The sequence below is a fragment of the Equus przewalskii genome, chromosome 8 (assembly GCF_037783145.1).
Source record: "Equus przewalskii isolate Varuska chromosome 8, EquPr2, whole genome shotgun sequence".
Taxonomy (NCBI): Eukaryota; Metazoa; Chordata; class Mammalia; order Perissodactyla; family Equidae; genus Equus; species Equus przewalskii.
The window spans coordinates 57859286-57880624 of NC_091838.1; the positions used below are offsets into that span (position 1 = coordinate 57859286).

Consider the following 21339-nt stretch of genomic DNA (forward strand, 5'->3'; position numbering starts at 1 on the left):
CTTATTTCAGAATCACAGAGTATTTATGTAGTAATTTATATAGTAATATTCATGCATCAATACAAAAAAGCCTTGTTTCTGGATGAACTATGAATGTCATCAAAAAAATGTAACAAACATTTCACAGCATAAAAATCACTAATAAAATGATGAAATGATGGAAATGAAAGCACAAAGGCATTGTTTGCTGTTCTTTAATGTGATACCTGAAAGCAGCAGTTCCATGTTGCTATTGCTGAGTGTTGCATTGACTCTCCCAGTAGAAGCATTGAAACTTGTAACTGTCAAGGTCATGGGTTGTTTCTTTCCCTTAAAATTGTAAGAGCCTTTCCATATATAATTTTGGGCAAACACATCATCAGGAACTGTGAATAGATTAAATAAATACACATATTAATTTTCTGGTGCCCTGTAAACATAAGTGTTAAATAGTAGATTAATGAACATTAGTTTATTGAATAATATTTTGCTAAATACACAATAATGTGAAATGTGTATTATAAAATGAATTCTTCACATAAAGTGTTTCAATTTTTTTAGAATAAACCAAAATCATAATAACCTAGATTTGTACGTGTCATCAATAAGAGAGAACATCACCAACTAAAGACATGAGATTTATATTTAGAACACAAATAAACATCGTTTACTTATATTTCACCTCCTTTAATAATCTCTTTCTTTCAGAAAGAAAGTAAAGTGATTTTGCTGAGTCAAGTCAGTCTCTACCCAAGCCCCAAGAGGCCTGCTTTTCTCACAGCCATGGGAACAGGTTTACGGGAGAAAGGGCGCAGAGTCAAAACCCCTCTTGCAGAACAGCCCTGGGAGACTGTCAGGCAGGATGGTCCTTTGTCCTCCTTACAGAACATCGAGTTCAGTGATTCCAATAATCAATGCTCCTGGGCAAGAACAGGGCTCCACCATATTGACAGCTTTGAGGTTTACAGGTATTTTTAGAAATAAAAGGATTGCCACTACAATTGCCTAACTCTCATGGGAGAGAGCTGAATTGTGGTAGAATCAAAGAATATTCTAATGTTATAAAACTTTCATCTGAAGAAGAAACACTCTTTATGTTAGATATAGCCAAATAAGAGTATATATAAATTAGTTATGTAATTTATAGTTATATAAATTATGTCAAAGTCTACTCAGATCCTGGGAAGAGGCTGAGAGAAGCTTCCATTAATCCTATATATCACAATAAAGCACTTCCCCAGAAATCAGCTGTTAGCAAAAGAGCCATGCCTGTTTGAGTGAGTGAGTGACTGATGCAGATTTAGGAAAATGTCTTTTTTCTCCTAACAAGTTATTGACATTTGTCACATGATCCTCTCTACCGACTTCACACTTCTTACCACTCTGATCACAGAGACTGGGGTTACAAATTGTACATTCCGTGACTTCTACTCAGCAAACCAATAAAGCAAAACTGTGGTAGAGGATGAACATAAAATCGCTTAAGAGTTGAGTTTGTACTGACTATTCCAACCAACATGATTAGTTTTTCTTATAATAATTCAAAAGCAATATAGCAAAAATGTTAGCAGTGCAGCCACTAGAGTGAGGCTGCCTGTATGTAAGTTCATCTTCTACAATTTATGAACTGTGTGCTTTTGGATAAGTTATTTAACTCTCTAAGCCTGGATTTCCTTACGATTAACATGAGATTAATATAGAGTTGTTAGGAAGATTAATGAGATAACAAATGTGAAAAGTATAGTTAAGTGTTAGTTGCTACAATCATTATTATTATTATTATGCAGATAAAATAGAGGAACTGTGGCCCTTACAGCTCACTATATAGTTGGTAATAAAATACATATTTAGCAGACGTGTATTGAGTATTATGAGAAATCCACAGTCCTGGGTCTGTGATCTTTACCAAGTCATCCTTCCAGTGGCGCTCTCTCTCTAAAACCTCAAACTACAAAGCAATGCTCTGTATGGTTAGCAGACATTTGGTCCTGTCCAAAATGTCCATCAGACATGTGGCCCATGCTGAAACGTCCTTGACATTTGGTTCTGTCCAAAATGCCCATGAGCATTTTTGGTCCAAACCAAATGATTTTGGACAAGATCAAATATCAAGGACTTTTGGCATGGACCTAATGTCTCCATGGATGTTTGGTACAGGACCAAAGATGACCAGATATCAGGGAAGTTTTGGCTTGGACCAAACGTTTTATGGACCAAATGTGTTATGGACCAAATGTCTTACGGATGTTTTGGACAGGATCAAATGTCCTTCAGGGCTCTAGATGTATAAGGGAACCTAACCCAAAAGTTTGATACAGTGCATGGATAAAAAGCTCTTGATTTAGTAAACACCTTAAAGAGTTTTTAGCTTTAAAAAAGTATATCTAGAACAAGTTTGCAGGAAGGAGTGACAAGTTAAATTGCCCTGTATTAGAAAGATCAGGAATTTGAAGGTAACAAACTCTTAGTTGTAGAGATAAGAGGAGTAGGAATGGAAAAATGATGTTCTAAAAGCAATAGTAGATACTCAGTAAGTAAGAGTTGTCTCTCTGATTGTTTGTTTCCCCTGGCCTGTACTGTGATAACTCTTTGCTACCCCTGAACCTTAACGAAAATCTGCTACACCTAATGATTGTGTCCATAGTGCTTCGGGGAATTAAGGAGTGTTGGTTGAAGGAGATCAAGGGGAATCTCAGTGGCAGGAGAAAATAGTAATGGAATGAAGTAGGTACTAGCAGCAGCAAAGTACATTGTATCAGGATTACTCATTGATATAGTAGTAAATGTTTAACAACTGGTTCTCCAGACAAAAAAAAACAAAACAAAACAAAACAAAACTCATTTACAGTATTTGCTGAAATCTATGGTGTAAATATTCCCATAATGGCAGATTTCAAACGACCAACATGACATCACTGAGCGCATTTTGGAATAATGCACACAATTGCTTATGGTGAGCCTCTACCTGCCGGCTCCAGCACATCACCACTCCTACCCTCCACCTTTCCAGCACATAAATGAGAAATGCATCTCATGACAGAATGGGAGAGACAGACACTATTCAGTCATTCATATCCCAATGTACAATGGGAATAATAATACTTCTTTCTATTGTTAAGCCTATTTTGAGATTTAAAACTGATTGTGTATTTCACAGTTCTCTGTTAATTCTAAAGTATCATTCAACTATCATTGATGTGGATATCAATGAAAAGGAAGAAGAAAATGATGGTCGTGATCCTTTCTTTCAAGACATATTTGAATTTAAACTTTGCTTCATAGGCTTCACAGCATTGCCAAATAAAGTATCATGCTCCAGACTGATACCATTGCCAAATTTCATTCTTGTTACTTTGGAGTAATTTAATCACTGTGTCACATTCATGACTTTTGGGTTTTTTTTTTCCTGAGGAAGATTAGCTCTGAGCTAACATCTGTTGCCAATCTTCCTCTTATTTTGCTTGAGGAAGACTAGCCCTGAGCTAACATTCATGCCAGTTTTCCTTCATTTTATATGCAGGTCACTGCCACAGCATGGCTGATGAGTGGTATAGGTCCGTGCCCAGGATCCAAACCAACAAACCAAGGCCACCAAAGCAGAGCATGCAGAACCAAAACATTAGGCCACAGGGTCAGCTCCTCACTTATGATTTTTAATGAAATGCTTCTAATGTCTTCCCATTTAAGATAATGTTGCTCAGGAGTTTTATAGATACCTTTACTCTGGTTAAGGAAATTCCTTTCCTTTCTAGTTTATTGAGTTTTTTTAAAATTATAAATAGATGTTGAATCTTACAAAATATTTTCTGTGCAAGTATTGTCATGGTGATAATTTTTTGCATTCAGTTTCTTAATGTGATAAATTACTTTTTACAGACTATTTAATTTGAAAATGTCCCTGCATAACTATCATGGACCCAGTTCGGTAATGATGTATCATCTTTACTATAATGTTGTGTTTGATTTGCTAAGATTTTATGTAGGAGTTTTTCATCCATAATCTTGAGTCAAATGGCTCTGTAATTTTCTCTTCTTATAATGTCTTTATCTGAGTTATTAGAGTTATGTTCGACCCATAGATTGAGTTTTACTAACTCAAGGAGTTTTGATAAAACTGGGATGATCTACTCTGTTCCTTTAAAATTTGGTAGAACTCATCAGTAGAGTCATATCGATCTGTTTTTTCTTTGTGGAAATAGCTTTAACTACAACTTTATTTATTACGGGATTATCAAGTTTTCTTTTGTTAGTTCTAGCAAAATATACTTTTCTAGTAATTTGTCTATTTTGTTTAATTTTTAAAAATAGCTTGGTAGCTATTGATAGTTTTCTGTTAATATATTTATAATTTATTTAATCTATTCTTTATATAGTTATATTCATATTTCATTTTATTATATTATTTGTTTTTGTTCCTTTCTTGATCAAGCTTTACAAAAATTGTTCACTCTGTTCTTTCAAGGGACTACCTTTGGCTCTGTTGAGATTCTTCTATTATATCTTTGGAGGTTTTCTGTTCATTTTTAGTATATTGATTTCTGCTTTCTTTTGGTTATTCTGTTACACTTTTCATATCATCTTCACGGGGATACTTCACTCATTAATTCTGAGACTTTTTTCTTTTCTAAAGTAAGGATTTAAGGTTATAAATTCTCCTCACAACTTTGATTTTGCTTTAGTCCCCAAGTTTTGATATTTAGACTTTTCAACATAACTAAATTCTAGTGTTATAGTTTCCATTTTAATTTCTTCATTTCATGAGTTATTCATCAGTATTAATTTTGTTCTTATTTCCAAACATTCATGAATTAAAAAAAATTATCCATTTTCTTATTAACTTTTATTTTATTTTTTCCTGCTTTATCTCCCCAAACCCCCCTGTACACAGTTGTATATCTTTGTTGCCGGTCCTTCTAGTTGTGGGATGTGGGACGCCGCCTCAATGCGGCCTGATGAGTGGTGCCATGTCTGCGTCCAGGATCCAAGTCCTGGGCCGCCGCAGCGGAGCACGCAAACTTAACCACTCAGCCACGGAGCCGGCCCCTCTTATTAACTTTTAATTGCATCATGGTCAGATAAAACTAACTTTGCTTTGAAATTTGTGTAGATTTATTTATTAATATGATCAATTGTTACAGCTGCCCCATGTGCCTTTGAGGAAAATATATATTCTATAATTGTCTGATGCAGAAATCTTTATATATTTCTATTGTTCAAGCTTATTAATTGTGTTAGTTCTTCCATACTCTTTTTTATTTTTTTGTCTGATTTATTTATTGGTGACCAATGGCCATGTTTTGCCCAGGACAGTCCAGGTTTACACTTGATGGGCCAGAGCTATTATTCAGAGCATCCATCTGTGAACAGATACAGCATCTCCCTGGGAAAATTCTGTGCATTGATTGTCCATTATGGTTTTCTGACTCCATTGCTAACCTTCCTCTCCTATGCTGACATATTCTTTGATTGCCTTAGTGGCATTCAGTCTGTTTTCATTGAGTGTTGAATAAATCAGTGTCTCAGAGTTTTGTGGACATTCCAATTTTATAGCATATACATTGTGAACTTCTGAATCCCACTAAAATTAGCTCCTAACACTGTTCCTGGCTCAATGCAACTGAGCTAAATCTGTCTCCAAGGTAAAGATTAGACATTTAGCCTTTAATTTTATTGGTGGCTTTTCATTTATATCATGTAAATAAAATACTGAGTAATACTACAAAAGCAGTTTTCATGTATTGAAAACTTACTAGTGGTTAAGCACTTTGCATTTCATTTTCATGAAGCTCATTTATAATAATCTAATCACTATTTCTTTTGTACAGATAAAGAAATCGAGGCTCAGATATATAAAATAACTTTTCCAAGGTCATAGGGTAGGGAGTGTATAATATGGGAATTACATTACGGTTGTAGGACTTCAAGGCCCAGTCATCTTTAATGACTTGTTTCAAAATTTGTTTTTTAAATCTAATAACCGAAATTAAACTGGGAAAGTTCTAGAAGTTCTTGAACTTTTACTCTCATGCCAAGTGTATTTAGACCTTTTGCAAAAAAAAAACTGTATTTAAAAATTTTATATAATATTTCTTTTTTTCTTTTCCTTTTTTGCTGAGGAAGAGTAGCCCTAAGCTAACATCTCTTGCCAATATTCCTCTTTTTTTTTGTTAAAGGAAGAGTATCCCTGAGCTAACATCTATGCCAGTCTTCCTCTACTTTATAAGTGGGTGACCACCACAGCACGGCTGATGAGTGGTGTAGATTCATGCCTGGGATTCAAACCTGCAAACCCAGCCCACCAAAGTGGCGCATGCTGAACTTAACCACTACAACACATGGCTGGCCCCTTTCATTTTTTATTTTAATATTTTAAGTAAAACATTGCCATTATTTTATAGTAATTTACAGATACTCTTGAAAGGAAAATTATAGAGAGAACTATAAATAATATTTTTGGAATATTAATATGTCACTATTATATTCTTTGAAATTCAACATCTTATAATACAAATTATCACATTCAAACTCTAAATGGTCAAATGCATAGTTTTACCATTCTGATATATATTTTTCTAAATAAATTGTCAAGAAAATAGTCGATCACTTCTAGAAATCATAATTTCTAGAAAAACAACTGAAATTACTAACCACTTAGCTTTGGGCTGGGTGTTCCTAGTGCAGGTCTAGGATCTTTCACCAATATTTTGGAACCAGCTATGAAAAGAAATGAAAATGTTTACAAAAGTTAATATAATTAATAACACATCTACACACACAAAATGTGATGCATTGCCAATTTTATTCTCTGACATTTTATATCATTTTCTCTAAAATGTCCTGTTCATCACAGCATCTTGGTCCCCACTCAACACTCTTGTTATAGAGCTAACAACTTCAGTAAATACCCCCATTATAGTTCAGCGGGACAAGCGGAAGTTAGTGCTGCGATATCATCTCGGGATACTGTTTCTTATTTTTGAGGCATAAACTAAAATGAAAATAATTGATTCCAACATGGAAGTTGAGGGCTGAGGATGTGTTCCTGTTGCAAAAAGGCAGAAATCATTTTGGTAGGGTTCACATTTAAGAATCAAAATTTGTTAAGATAGCTCATGGTGCCACACGAAATCAGGTCGACTCAAAGGTGAAAACTTAAAACAAAAGTTTTAAGCCAAACTAAAGGTAGCCCAAAACCAAGGAAATTATGTAGGGTGTTGGAGGTGCTTGAGAAGTTGCAGAAGCTATGATAGGCAGTGCTTATAGACCATGTAAAGATTTAGATTTTTATCGTAAGGACAATATAATCTCTTTAATAGGTTTGAAAGGGAAGTGATTTGGGTGAACATCACTCTAGCTGCAAGATGGAGAACAATTTGGAAAGGACTGGGTATTGATATGGGCAGAGAAGTTAGGAGGCTGCTGCAGTAGTCCCAGTAGAGATAATGCTGAATTAGACTATTGCAGTAGTGAGGATAAAACAGAAAAGTGAAAAGATAAAGAAACCTATTGAAATCCTGGTGGATTTAATGCGATATAAAGATGTCAAAGATGACTACTAGATTTCTATTTACTATATGATGATGGTACCACTGAGACAGGGAACACCAAAAGAAGTCTATGGTGAAGGGAAATTTATGAGTTTATCATGTAAACAATTGAACATATAAGTCTGGAGCTAAGAGAAGATAAATGAGCTAGAAATACTTATTCATAAATATTGTCCATAGAGAAGGCTGTTGAAACCATTGGCTTGAATGAGATCACCTAGGGAGAGGACACAGAGTGAAAGGAAGAGATGGCTAAGAACTGAGCTTTTAGAGAAGCACGGGTAGAAAAGAATACGCTTATAAAGGAAATGGAGGATGGAGAGCCAGAATTATGAAGGAATAAAACATCTATTTATTCAACAAGTATTTATTGAACACTTTCACATACAAGGCACTGATCTAGATGTTAAAATTACAGTGGCAAACACTTTGAACAAAGTTTCTGTTTTTACTGAGATTGTATTCTAGTTGGGGAGGGGCAGATGAAAGGACAGGACAGTGGAGAAAGATAGTGACAAGTAAACAAAAGAGTAAGATCTCACATCGTAGGGATTTCTATCATGAAAAATTTTAAAAAAGAAAAAAAACTGAGCAATGCCCTAGCTAAGAGAAGAGAGTGAAAACATTTTAAGAAGGAAAAAGTCATTAACATTTATGAATGCTGCAAGAGATCAAGAATTAGAAGGCCTGAAAAAAACAGAAAAAAAGGAAAAAGGAGTTTATGGATGACCTTATCAAGAACTATAGAAAAATTTCCTTTGCTCTTTCTGGAAACATTACCCTTTTTCTTCTGGCAAACTTATTATAGTTTGTCCAGATGGGGATTGTCCTGATTAAGCAACAAGAAGGATGGACATTTCACTTAGATCTGATCAAAATATCATATCACGTTGGCTGTGTAATAGATTTAGAGATGGACTCTATTCAAAACTGTAACAATCAGACTCCTGAACAGTGCTTTCCTGACCAAACTTTGGAAAAGATTCTTTCTACCAGAGTTACTCTCCCAGAAGGATATGAACCCAGGAACGCTGGCAGCAATTTTCCCTACGGTATTGGTTTGAATAGTGTACACCCAAAATTCACGTTCACCAGGAACCTCAGAATATGACATTATTTGGAAGCAGGACCTTTGAAGATGTAATCAGTTGGTGATCTTGAGGTGAAATAATCCTGAAATAATCTCTAAATCCAATGACTCATGTCTTTATAAGAAGAGTAGAGACATATACAGATACATAGGAAAGAAGGCTGTATGAGGATGGAGGTAGAAATTGGAGTGAGGCAGCTACGACCCAAGGAGTGTCCAGGATAGCCAGAAGCCAAGAGGTAAGGAATGATTCTTCCAGAGAGCCTTCAGAGGACACATGGCCCTGACAACACATTAATTTTGGACTTCTGACCTCCAGAACTGTGGGAGAATAGATTTCTGTTTTTTAAAGCCACCCAGCTTGTGGTACTTTGGTACAGCAGCCCTGGGAAACTAATACGCCTACCATAAGTAGAGAAGTAGAAGAAATAATAAAGGCCAGAAGAAAAAAACAGAGCATGGAAAAGCAGCTACTAGAAAACCTGAATAACATATCTGTGCCTCTGGGTCCAGAAGTGCTTACATCACTCCCACCCTTGGAGTTGGCCAACAAATTTCCCTAGTTACTAAGCTAATTTGAATTGATTTATTTTTTTGTCTCGCATCTGAGGAAGTCCAAATTCGTACATTTTCTGTTAAAAGCTTTTACAGAGAAAACTTACCTTCACAAACAGGAACTTTTCCAGTCCAGGTGTTATCAGATCTACACACCCTATGTTCTGTTCCACCTGCTAAGAAGAAGCCAGGCTGGCAGGTATAAATTAGTGTATACCCATGGGATGGGAGGTCCATTCCTACTACATTTGCATGAGCAGGAGTTTCCGGCTGTTTACAGCTATGGGCTATATTGAGAAAAGAGAAAAATGTTCATTTGTTATAGACACATTAAGAAAATTTTGAGGGGCCGGCTCCGTGGCCGAGTGGTTAAGTTCGCGTGCTCCGCTGCAGTGGCCCAGGGTTTGGATCCTGGACGCGGACATGGCACTGCTCGTCAGGCCATGTTGAGGCAGCGTCCCAGATCCCACAACTAGAAGGACGTGCAACTAAGATATACAACTGTGTACAGGGAGGGTCTGGGGAGATAAAAGCAGAAAAAAAAAAAAAGATTGGCAACAGTTGCTAGTCCAGGTGCCAATCTTAAAAAAAAAGAAAGAAAATTTTGAGATTGGAGTCACAAAATATTTTTCAAGGTATGTTAATGCCTTTATGTAAATATACCTTTAAATTGTTATTCTAATGAATCAAGGAAAATGCATCAATGTAAATATACATATTAAATTCATAGACTAGCATTTCCTAAACAATCATCTATAGAACACTGGTAGATGTTAACAGGCAAAGTGAGGGGGGAAAAACACTTACTGTGAATAATTAACCTCATAAGTGTGTATGATATCACCATTTTAGAAAGTCACAATATATATTAGCATTTTAAATGATCTAAAAAGTTCCACAGTGAGATATCTTTTAAAGTTTGTCAAACTCAGATTTTCTATACCAGTTTAGGAAATGTATTTTATGATTTTTTATTTACTGTATTTGTTTTAAATTTAAAAACATGTTTTCTAAAGTTAAATCCAACCACAGATCATTATGTTGCTCTGAAATTAATACTTTCTAATGTAGGAAGTGCAAATTAATAATTTTTTTACATATAGAATTTTCTGGCCATGTTTTGGGTCCATATGCTAGTAGCATTTTTTCATTCACTTAACTTTTTGTCTGCTTTCCTGCATTTTTCCTCCCACTCCTAATTTGCTACCTTTATTCCACTGCACTTATACTGATGGCACTTCTTGGCCCTCCCCTCAGTTCACCTGTTTTGTGTCTTAGAAAGACCATTCCTTTCTCAATCAGAAATAGATACTATAAGGAATCTTTCCCCAAACAAGAGAGCAACTTTCCATTTGTTTCCCAATGGAGATTTAGAAAGCTATATGCAATAGCTAACATTTTTTAACACTATGTAATAAACGTTGTGTTACATAGTTTATATTTAATTCCAGTTAATGAAATTTAATCCCCATGGGGGAAATATCACTAAGGATAAACACAAATAGTTTGTCTGTAACATTCTTAACCCCCACATGATGCATATATTAGAAATTCTGAGATGCTTTGCAGTACAGAAGCTGTTTAACTTCATTTAAATCATCATATCCCAAATGCAGGTCATTTAAGAATCTTAGTTTACTATGAAATATCTAGTTACATCCCACACAGCTGTTCTAAAGTACATACTCTGAGGAATGATCTTTTAAGGAATTTTGACATAATTTAAATACTATAAGCAAACCAGGCATGTGACATGACTTCTCAGTGGAGAATTCTGCTGCTTTTCAGTAAGCCACATGCCCAGAGGGGCTCCCATGTTTATTTGCATCATTCTGAACAAGTCTCGACTAAAGTCACAAGACTTACTTGAACTTCAGCAAATCTTAAAAGCTAGATACCATCCCGTTGAGTATTTCTATTTCCTTATTTTTTACCCCAAGAGGCTAAGAATTTAAAAAGATTGGGCAGGAGATAAAAAGAGGGAGTCGGAGGGAAAAAATAGATAAGCAACTCACCAGCTGGAATTTATGTCTAACTATAAATTAGAAAACACTGTTTAGTGACCTTGGACTTTGTTCTTATTTAATCTATATAGCAAGTGCTCTCAACTTAGGGTCAGTGCACACTTAGAAGCTCCAGGAAATCTTAAAATAGTATTCATGTTTTGGGACAAGGTGTTGATGCTTATCTCCCTTCATGGATGTTTCTACGTTTCTTCAGATTCTCAGAGAGATTCGCAAGTAATAAAAGATTAAGAGTCACTCTGTTGGAACCTCCTGTATCACAGATCTGCACAGAGAGGTGTAGATCTATGGATCTAAAAACTAATCATCATCTAAAATTACCAGACAGAACACAAACACAAGAGCTTTTCAAAAAGAACAAAAGCGTACCTCATGCCTTCTGGCTTCTTTAGAAAGAATGCTCTCCAGTGGGCATGGGGGTTATGATATAGTAATAAAGTTATACATATGAATTATGTTTTATAATCTAAACAATCAATGTGAAACATCTGTTGTATAAATATAAACTTATTTTCACAGTTAGAAGAAAAAATCCATATAAATTCTTACCTATGATAAGTATAATTTCTTAACCACAATACTTACGTATGCACTCGGGCTGAATTCCACTCCATGTGAGGTCAGGAAGGCAAGTACGTGTTGTAGACCCTTGTAGAAGGTGTCCTTTTTTGCAGTGGAACTGTACAACACTTCCTACCTACAGAGAAAAAGCAAACATCCCCATGCAACTCCAATGATAGCAACAAATAAAAAAACTTGGGCCAGAAAATGTTTTCAAAAGAAATTCTGCATGATAGAAGTTGGAAAGAAAAGAAATAGAAATCTGAATAAAAAAAACAAATTGGAGAAAAAATCAAGAGTAAAGAAAACACCTAGATCTCTTTGTGCACATATCATCATCAAATATTTGAGTACCCAATGTATACAGAGGTGCCAAACTTTTTGCCATGTTAATTTGAAGAAACTATGAAGGATACCAAAAGGTCAATAAGCCACATATGATAGAAGATAGACAGACAGATGGATAGAGAGTTAACTAAAGATAGATAAATGAAGATGGATAAAGATAGATATGGAAATAAAGATAACTAAAACATAAGAGGTAAATGAATATGGAAGACAGTAAAGGCAATACCAGATTGAACAAAGTTATTTACTGAAGGTTGTGGTGGTAACAGAAATATACGATGGAAGATATGTGTTTTGCACTAAGTTTATAAGGATGTGGGATTTAGATAAATATATAGAACAATGATTTTTAAAGTGTGGTGCTCAGACCAGGAATCCCAGCATCACCTAGGAGCTTGTTAGAAATGTAAATTTGGGAACTTTACCCCACATCCACTGAACCAGAAACTCTTAGGGTAGGGACCAGCAATCTGTGGTTTAACAAGCTCCCCAGGTGATTTCAGTGAACACTAAAGTTTAAGAACAACAGATATAAAAGTAGAAAAGAGAAGAATATGGTGAGAAAATGCATGGAGGTTAAAAAATACATCACATGTTTTAGGAAAAAAGAGTGTATATTTAATTAGTTGGCATGGATAGCTTCCACAGTGAGCGGGAAAGTAGGGGTAAGTGGGAAGAAGTGAGATAGAATAAAAAAGAAAACAGACCCCAGAATAATGTATACTTGGCTTTAACTTAGAATCTGATATTACTTGAATAAGGTATACCTCCTCTTGGAGACTTAATTTCCCATCTATAAATAAAGATGATAATACTATTTCTCTTGAGATTTGTTTTAAGGATTAAATGAAATAGGATATACAATCCACTCTACACAGGGATGACACATAAGTTTTAAATAAATTCTAGCTATAATTATAAAGTCAGAGACATGAGTATGAATAGTTTCTGAAGGGTCTCAAATAGCAGGCAATGACATTTGAGATCTTTTTTAATAAAAGCATAAGGGGCCAAAGTTTCAGGGCAAGTAAAATTTGTGTAGAAAATAACATCTTTGGAAAATTAAACTAGTGATTGTAGGGAGAAATTACTAAACAATAAAAAGAATGATGAATAGTAACTCTAATTATGTGGCTCGCACTGCCCTTTTAGATTTGAGTGGATAAAAGCTGGACTAACTTGTGGCAACAGACTTGGGAAAGAAGTCCTTTACTCAAAATACATTACACGGAAAAATCAACAAGATTTATTAAGTGATTAGAAGTGGAGGACAAGAAAAGGGCTATTTAGAGTCTGCCGCTTGAGCCTTCCCCAGCAGTGAAGTCTGAGAATGCTCAATGGCTGTCTTAGGGGTTATCATGCAAACCCTGTTTTCTACTTACCTCTTGAATTCCTACTCCCATCTGCTAAAGCAATTTAAGGCTAAGCCTAATGTGACATAATTTGATACAAGATTCCATTTGGACCTTGAGACTAGCTAAATTCGACACTCTCACCTTAGCCCCTAGGAGATCTCTTACTCTCTTGATGCCCCATTTTGTCTAGGCCCATTACATTGCTCAACTCCAAGGAGCATTGCTCATGCTGTGTTCAATATAAATGGAGTCCTTCAAATTGTGGTCCAGAGCATGCCATTCACATACTCTCCGAAGTTGTGCAATATGGTACTACAGATGTTGACTTTCTTGTGTGGTCAAGATTATGTGACTGACCATGTAGACTTTGAAATTATATTCTTAAGTCAAACTGGTTCTACAAAAGCCATCATCTCTATAAATCCAGCAATCCTACTTTAGATTAGATATCAGTTAACGGTACCACCTTTCACCCATAAATCTCCCCTTATTTATCTACCACCAAATACTGATGATGTTATTTCCTAAATCCTTCTCAAACTGTCCTCTACTTATACATCCTGTTTTAGTCCTGAACATATTTTCTATAGGCTCTTGTTCTCAAACTTTATCAGATAACATAATCACCAGGAGGACTTACCAAAATACAGATAGCTGAGCCCCCCTTGAGTATTTCTGACTGTGTAGATCTGGGGGAGGCCCAAGGATCTGCATTTCCAAAAAGTTCTCAGCTAATATTGCTGATGCTGGTCAAGGACCACAGTTTGAGAACTACTGTCATAGACAATTACAGTAATTTTCTAACTTGTCTCCATTTCTCCAGTCTTGACCCCAGTAAATTTATTTTCCACGCTAAAGTCAGAATAATCTATTTAACACGAAAGTTTGACCTTATCATTACCCTTCTTAAAATCTCCACTGGCTTACTTTCACAGAATAAAGTTATGCTGTGTTAATTTGGCAGATAAAAGCATCCACAACCTGACCACTGATCATCTCTCTAGCATCATCATTAATCACTTACTTTTACTCAAACTGTGCTCATATAACATTGAGTTTTTGTAGTTACCATAATGCAAGCATATTTCCATGCTGTTCTTCCTTCATGGAATGCCTTTCCCAACTTTCTTTTCCTAGATCTTAACCTAAAACATTTAGCTCAGGCAACATTTCTAGAAAGTCTTTCCCATAGCAACAGATTAAGAAAACTGTCTCTTTTATGTGCTTGCTTAGCACCTTTCAATGTTATCAATGTTATCACCTATCCTATGAAATCATGTGTTCTATCTGATGGAATACCAGAAGCTAACTGTTAGCTTCTCTGGGCCAGGGGCTGTGTGTTACTCACCCTCATGCACCAAGAGCTTGGAAGGTGTCTTGAGACTGTTAGATCAACTGAAGGAATGGGAACTAATAATTTCATATAAAATAACATGTCTATTAGCTTCTTACTTAAAGTGCAGTGATATCCCTTCTGTACTTTAGAACATGAAAGTAAATCACTGTTTGTTCTTTGAAGGGTACATTTGGGTTCCTTCATATTAACTAGATGTGAGAAACATATTGGATTATATAGACATTTTTTTACCTTTAAGACTTTTTTCTTTATTCCTGTAAACTTTTCTAAAGTGACTATAAATACTGCTTTAGATATTAACCAGATACTATAGAAGTAAAATCTATTTAAAGATTTTTTATATATCACTAACACTTAATAATAATATTTGTCAAATTCACAGATACTTATATCAAATATCTAATACACTTAGAGTTACACAAAATTCAGAATTATTTTTTAATTCAGAATTTGTTATAGTCAAATCAATCATCGAAATTTTCTCCAAGTATCAGTGCATTAATTAATAATTTTGTCAGCAATAAATCCACTTAATGTATTTTACATAGCCCTCCATCCTTTTCTAATTTACCACGATAGATCCTTCTGACCCTAAATAACTTATAACATGCATAATATAATTTGATTATTTGTAGACACCTAAGTAGCAATATCATAGAAATTTCCATTATGCAATTCAAAAGATTCTTGGAAAAATAATTTATGTACAATTTTCCCACCAATATTTACTAATAAAAAAGTGCTCTGTTTTTATAACCAATTATATACAATGTGAAAATTAATATTTAAAATTATTTTTATATCAGGAATTAAAAATCATCCATATTAAGTTTTAATTGCAGTCAATGTTTAAATAAAAATCACTTTAAATTAGTCTCAATTAGCATGTTGTGTGCAAATGCATTATAAAATTTTAAGACATGCCTAATTGGTAAATATCACTTATTTTTTTAACTCATTTCCTTCTTTTAAATGTTATATCTCAGTTCCTAAGTCATGAAGTTTAGATAGTAAACCATAGAATAATCAAAATTTTGCATAGATTTAGAATATTCTAAGTGAGATCTTTCATTTCACGATATTTTATAAGAAATGACTCTTGCTTTGCAAGAACTTTCATCACTGTATTTATTTGTGTCTCATTTTTAAAATCACATATTTGTTTAACTGGAGCATCCAGCATGGTTCATAACATAGCAACTTTCATACGTATATTTTTTTGAAAGATATATGTTTTGAAAGTTGTTCATACGTATATTTTTTTGAAAGATATATGTTTTGAAAGTTGTTATATATATTTTACATATATATATAATTAAAGCTTCAAAATTTATATGCTTCCTCTGTACTTTAAACAACCATTTTATATTTGTATTTTCTATTATGTGTTTATATTAAACATTTTTATCTAAGAAAAAATGAGGTACCATCTAATAAAAGACATACACAAATTTAGATTGATAAAATTGAAGTAGAAAGGCAGGATAATAAAAGTGAGGAAATAACGCGTATGCTTAAGATGAGATGCAAGTTTTCACTGACTGAGCATCAGTTTTCATCCTGAGCTTCCTGATTTAAGAAAAATAGAATTTTAAGGTATCTTATGAGTTTGTATTCAAAAATAAACAGAAGATTTTAACTTTAAAAATTGAATTTTATGGTTTTTTGTTTTAAAATTCATGTCATCATTCATCACTAAAAGGTAATAAAACACTAGGTAACGTTTACCTCATTCAATGTACTTATGCACTAATTTTGATTATAAGCTGGAAATCATACATAACCACTATCATTATTTTAATAAAGATAAATACCTTAGTATTAAATACCTTGGTGGGATTAAACATCTAAGAGTCAGATTAAAAATATTTCATATCTATAATAAATTTAATGTAACAGGCCCTAAATCCAAATAATGTGTCTTCCAAAGCCCAGAGCTTAATTTAAAGAATGATACTGCAGTTAGTGAAGTATGTGTGCCTGGCATTTATTCCATAATTAATCTAGATGTTGTATCAATCATTTTGACAGCTACTTCCTTCACTCCCAATCTATTTTTAGCCAAAAATTGTTACAACTTAGAATATTTTGGATATAAGAGAAATCATGTTGAGTACCTTTTTTAACACGAGGGTTTTCATCACCTTTAGAAACAGGTGATATATTCTTATATGTTAATAATTATATCTATGTCCAAAAATCTACTATATAAATCTACATACAAAAAGAGAGTGAATAAGTGAGCACATTAAAGAAAAAATTAAGAAAATGATTTGAGTGCCTCTGTACTTCATAACGTTCCCCTTTCTGTTATCTCTCTCAGAAGTGGGCTTCCTGATACCTATGCTTTTACTTGAGAAACTACTGGCCACCTGAGCAAACAAGGAGTCGAGTCGATACAAAAGCTGAGACATTCCAATTCTCTCTCTGGAAATTTGGAACAGACATCAAGACAATTAATCACTTTCTGTATATGGCTAAGGTGCAGAAATGATGCACCTTTGGCCATATGGCCAATCCGCAGGGAGAGAAAATGAAGTAGGTAAACATAGAGTAGTGGAAAAAACTGAACACTGCTGTCCAGTTCCTAGATTCTGGACTTGATGAGTCTCACCTAGGTCCCTTCTCTTGGGGTCTCCAACATACCTGCACATGGCTTGTAATGCCTTAAGGCTCAAGCTAGCTCAAAATAGTTTCTGTTACATGCAAGCAAGAGTTTTTCTCAACTGATACAGACACCTTTTCCAGGTATATACAAGACCATATTCATTTGGAATCTATCACTAAATTGATATTAGTTAGAATTATATAACTTAATTCTGGTGGCTCTATACAGATTTAGTAAATATAATTAGTATTGTATATACATACATAAACACATACCTGCCTTATGCATGTAAGAAAGTTGACATCCCTAATTTAACATACTCAGTACATTTGTAATTTTAGTAGAGATTAATATAATTATATATAATTAGACAATCATATTTGAAATCTAGCCTATTCATATTTATTTAGATAGAATGTAATGGTCTAATATATGTTTATTAGCCAAATAATATGAATTCAGGGTTAGGTTAACTGTGTGATAACATTTTTCAATGATTATAATAGAATTCTTAAAATGCAGTTAATTATTCTACTCATTTCATTGGATGACTATTCTAAACTCAATCTGACTTATTTCCATTTCCATTATCTCAAAGGGTATTTGCTAGAAAGGACTCATATTCCTCAGAAAATCACCAGATTTAGTGCACACACTAACATCAAAATTTTGCATTCTGTCAGGATATTGCGATCAAAGCCAAGTCACATTCTGTTTGAGTTTTTTCATCTTTGTGATGAGGACTAATGTTGTTGAGCTAGTTGGCCATTTTTAAGGATTTATATCAATTGATAAACCTTTTATGGAGATATGAATCTAAAGTTTTCTAAAAACACCAATGTAAGAGAGACCGAGACACTTTTTTACACTTTTGTATTATCTAGACAAGCCTGAGGCAATCTGGACGAACTGGAAACACTACAAAATCAATGTTCATAGTGTGCCTGAACTGTAGATAAATGGAAACTATTTTTAGCAACAAAATATGGCACCTTTGGTGAGTACTTCCTTTAGAAATGATATTCTTCAGGTTGACACTGAATTTCACAGAAAATAACACAATTTAGAAAACGCTGCAACACAAGGCAATTGGGTAATGTGTAAATTAGCTATTTCCTTTTGGAGTCACTATGCACTTTGGCTTCCCTTGGCCCCTGTAATGAAAAACTTGTTGAATCTCTACATAAAATCGGAATTGAAAATGAGAAAATAAGAAAGACAGCCACACATGACTAAGCATGCTAAAAATTCTAACATAACAATCCAACTATGTGCTGTGAAACAATAGGTTATACTTAAATTATTTTTTCAGAAATTTCTTACATCAATGATAATATTTTAAAAATATTTTAGTATTATATACCTATTATAAGACAAACATATTTTACTCTTCTTGCCTTATTGAATGACCACATTTTTATATATTTGCTAACTCTCTGTCTCAGAAATCTCTCCCTTTACCTCTCTCATCTTTACTTTTCCTCACTGTCCCCATGTCCTTCTGCAAAGTTTACTCATTTATTCCCTCACTTACTCTCTTACAGCCTAACTACTGCTTATGGATTTTCCCTATGCTCACAGCTATGTTTTTATTTTATCCTCTGGGTCAATTAGGCTATTTTCTTGAGGAATATTTTTCTTCTCCTAATTCCCTTTTAATTCTTTTGTTGCCTGCTACCCTTTTTATATATGTTTATGAATATAGATATAAGCATGACGTTTGTTCTGTTTGTGCCAACAGGATTATATGCCTGTGAACCACAGAAGCTTTTTGATCTAGTTTTATACTAAATGGAAATATTTATTTAAAGTACCCACTTGAAATCCAAATGTATTGTTCTGAGATCCATGCCGTGGCACTCCTGGATTTTCACATGAGGTACGGGTGGGTTCTAAAATGAAGATTAAAAACACATTATACCTTTAAATCTCAGACTTATATTTAAATGTATATCTCTCTTCATACAAAATAATTTAAGTGATCTGGGGCTTAATGAAAGGGCATGAGTAACAGTAAAGAGTATAAATCTAATAGCATCTCTCCATGGAGAGAAGCCTGCTAATCTTAAGGCAAGAAATTCAGGTAGACTGCATTTCATATGAATTATGCAATTCTTGAACTTTGAACCCTTCTAATATAAAAGCATTTGACATCCAACTAACTCTGTGGATAAAAAGTTAAGGGAAAATGAAGAACACATGCATAAAATATTTGCTCAAGGATTTTGTGAAGTTACAATCTCAAGTAGGATAATATTCCCCTTAAGAAGTAAGGGTTTTTCCAGAAACAGGACTTAGTTATTTAGATTTTTCATTGACATATGTAGGAGATTTAGGCACAAAAATGATAGGGCTGTTGGTCTCTCAGTTGGTTAGCTTGAATGACAGTTTATTTGGTTAGTTTATCAAATGTGGCATTTAATTTTAGGATTACAGAAATGTACTTTGAGCCATTTTGAAATCAATCTATCTTTTTTTTTTTTTTTTGGTGAGGAAGACTTGCCCCAAGTTAACATCTGTGGCCAATCTTCCCCTTTTTTTTTTCACTTGAGGAAGATTAGCTCTGAGCTAAGATCCATGACAATCTTTCTCTACTTTGTATGTGGGAAGCCTCCACAGCACAGCCGAAGAGTGGAATAGGTCCACACCTGAGATCCGAACCTGCGGACCTGGCTGCTGAAGCGGAGAGGAACATTAACCACTCGGCCATGGGGCCAGCCCATCAATGTACCTTTTTTACATTTTTGGAGCAAGTTTAATTTCATTTGAATGTGCTTTATTAACTATAAAGATCTATACAAATGTTAGTACTTAATGCAATTTATCTGGAAGGTTTTTTCTTTTTCATTTACTGATAAACAGGAAAATTACTTCAATATTTCTTCTGGAAGTTTTAGATGCTAAAACTAATATCATATGTTTTAACAATATTCACTTTCAGTGCCTTTGAAGTGCTTCTATATTTTATATTTCTTTTTCATAGTTAGCCAACTATTACAGGATAAAGAAAACCATTAAATGCCACTACTACCCAGTAATTCCAGAATCACTGAGCATAATCGACCTTTAATTAATGTTACCTATGCAGTGAGGTGACGAACCACTCCAAGTGCCATCTGCTTGACATATTCTGGTGCTCGATCCCACTAATATGAAAGGAGAATTGCAGCTGAATGAAACCTCTGACTGGTATATAAAGCTTTTGCCTTCTCTTTTTCCTTGGGCGGGTATACCAGGGTCACCACAAAACTTTGCTGAAAGTGAAAAGAAAGACAATTATAGAAAAGATTCAGGGTTCATCAGAGTAAACTGTTTAGAAAAATGATGAAAATAACTGGAATATTATACTTAAGTGACATGCCATCCATATTAATCTACTGCAATGAAATTTTTTCAGTATCTGATTACATGAATAAATACTGAATGTACAACTCAGTATAATATTATAATGTGGTCTGATCCAGACATTTTTTACCTAGTAGGCCATCTTAATAACTGTAGGTTTTTTTTTTTTTAAGAATCACACCACATATTTATACATATAGGTTGTAAAGTTGGAGGGCATTCCTAAAAAAAAACATGGGATTCACAGATGGTTCTGTCAGAAAGAACCAATCCATAATGGTCTAGGTTGTATTCTCCAGATTGTTGTATTTTTTTTGTGCATATAAAACATACGGTTTGTTTCGTTGTACTCTGTTGAACACTGAGAGCACATTTCCCAGTATTCTGTTGCCTTCCTCTTCAAAATATCATGAAGGATTTTTGAGAGTTTTTTAAAGAGTAAAGAAGCCCCTCAGAGTACAAATTTATACAAAATGAAGGAAACTCACTGTTCTACAAGCACTGAAGAGATCAACTTAACAGGATTTCTAAACAAGTTGATTATATTATTCCATTCAATATATATTTTTT

At 34.2% G+C, this 21339-nt stretch overlaps 1 protein-coding gene across 7 annotated transcripts in view; it reads right to left on the reverse strand.

The window, feature by feature from the left end:
* The window catches only part of CSMD3 (CUB and Sushi multiple domains 3), a 1172992-nt gene that overhangs the window by 12472 nt on the left and 1139181 nt on the right, over positions 1-21339 (reverse strand). For all 7 annotated transcript variants that reach the window (XM_070630871.1, XM_070630869.1, XM_070630875.1 and 4 more), the window contains 6 exons: positions 20505-20678; positions 19243-19316; positions 11781-11892; positions 9279-9458; positions 6628-6693; positions 207-365 (listed from right to left, as the gene is read on the reverse strand). In XM_070630871.1, the coding sequence (XP_070486972.1) occupies positions 207-365; positions 6628-6693; positions 9279-9458; positions 11781-11892; positions 19243-19316; positions 20505-20678 (765 nt within the window). The remainder of the gene's footprint in view (positions 1-206; positions 366-6627; positions 6694-9278; positions 9459-11780; positions 11893-19242; positions 19317-20504; positions 20679-21339) is intronic.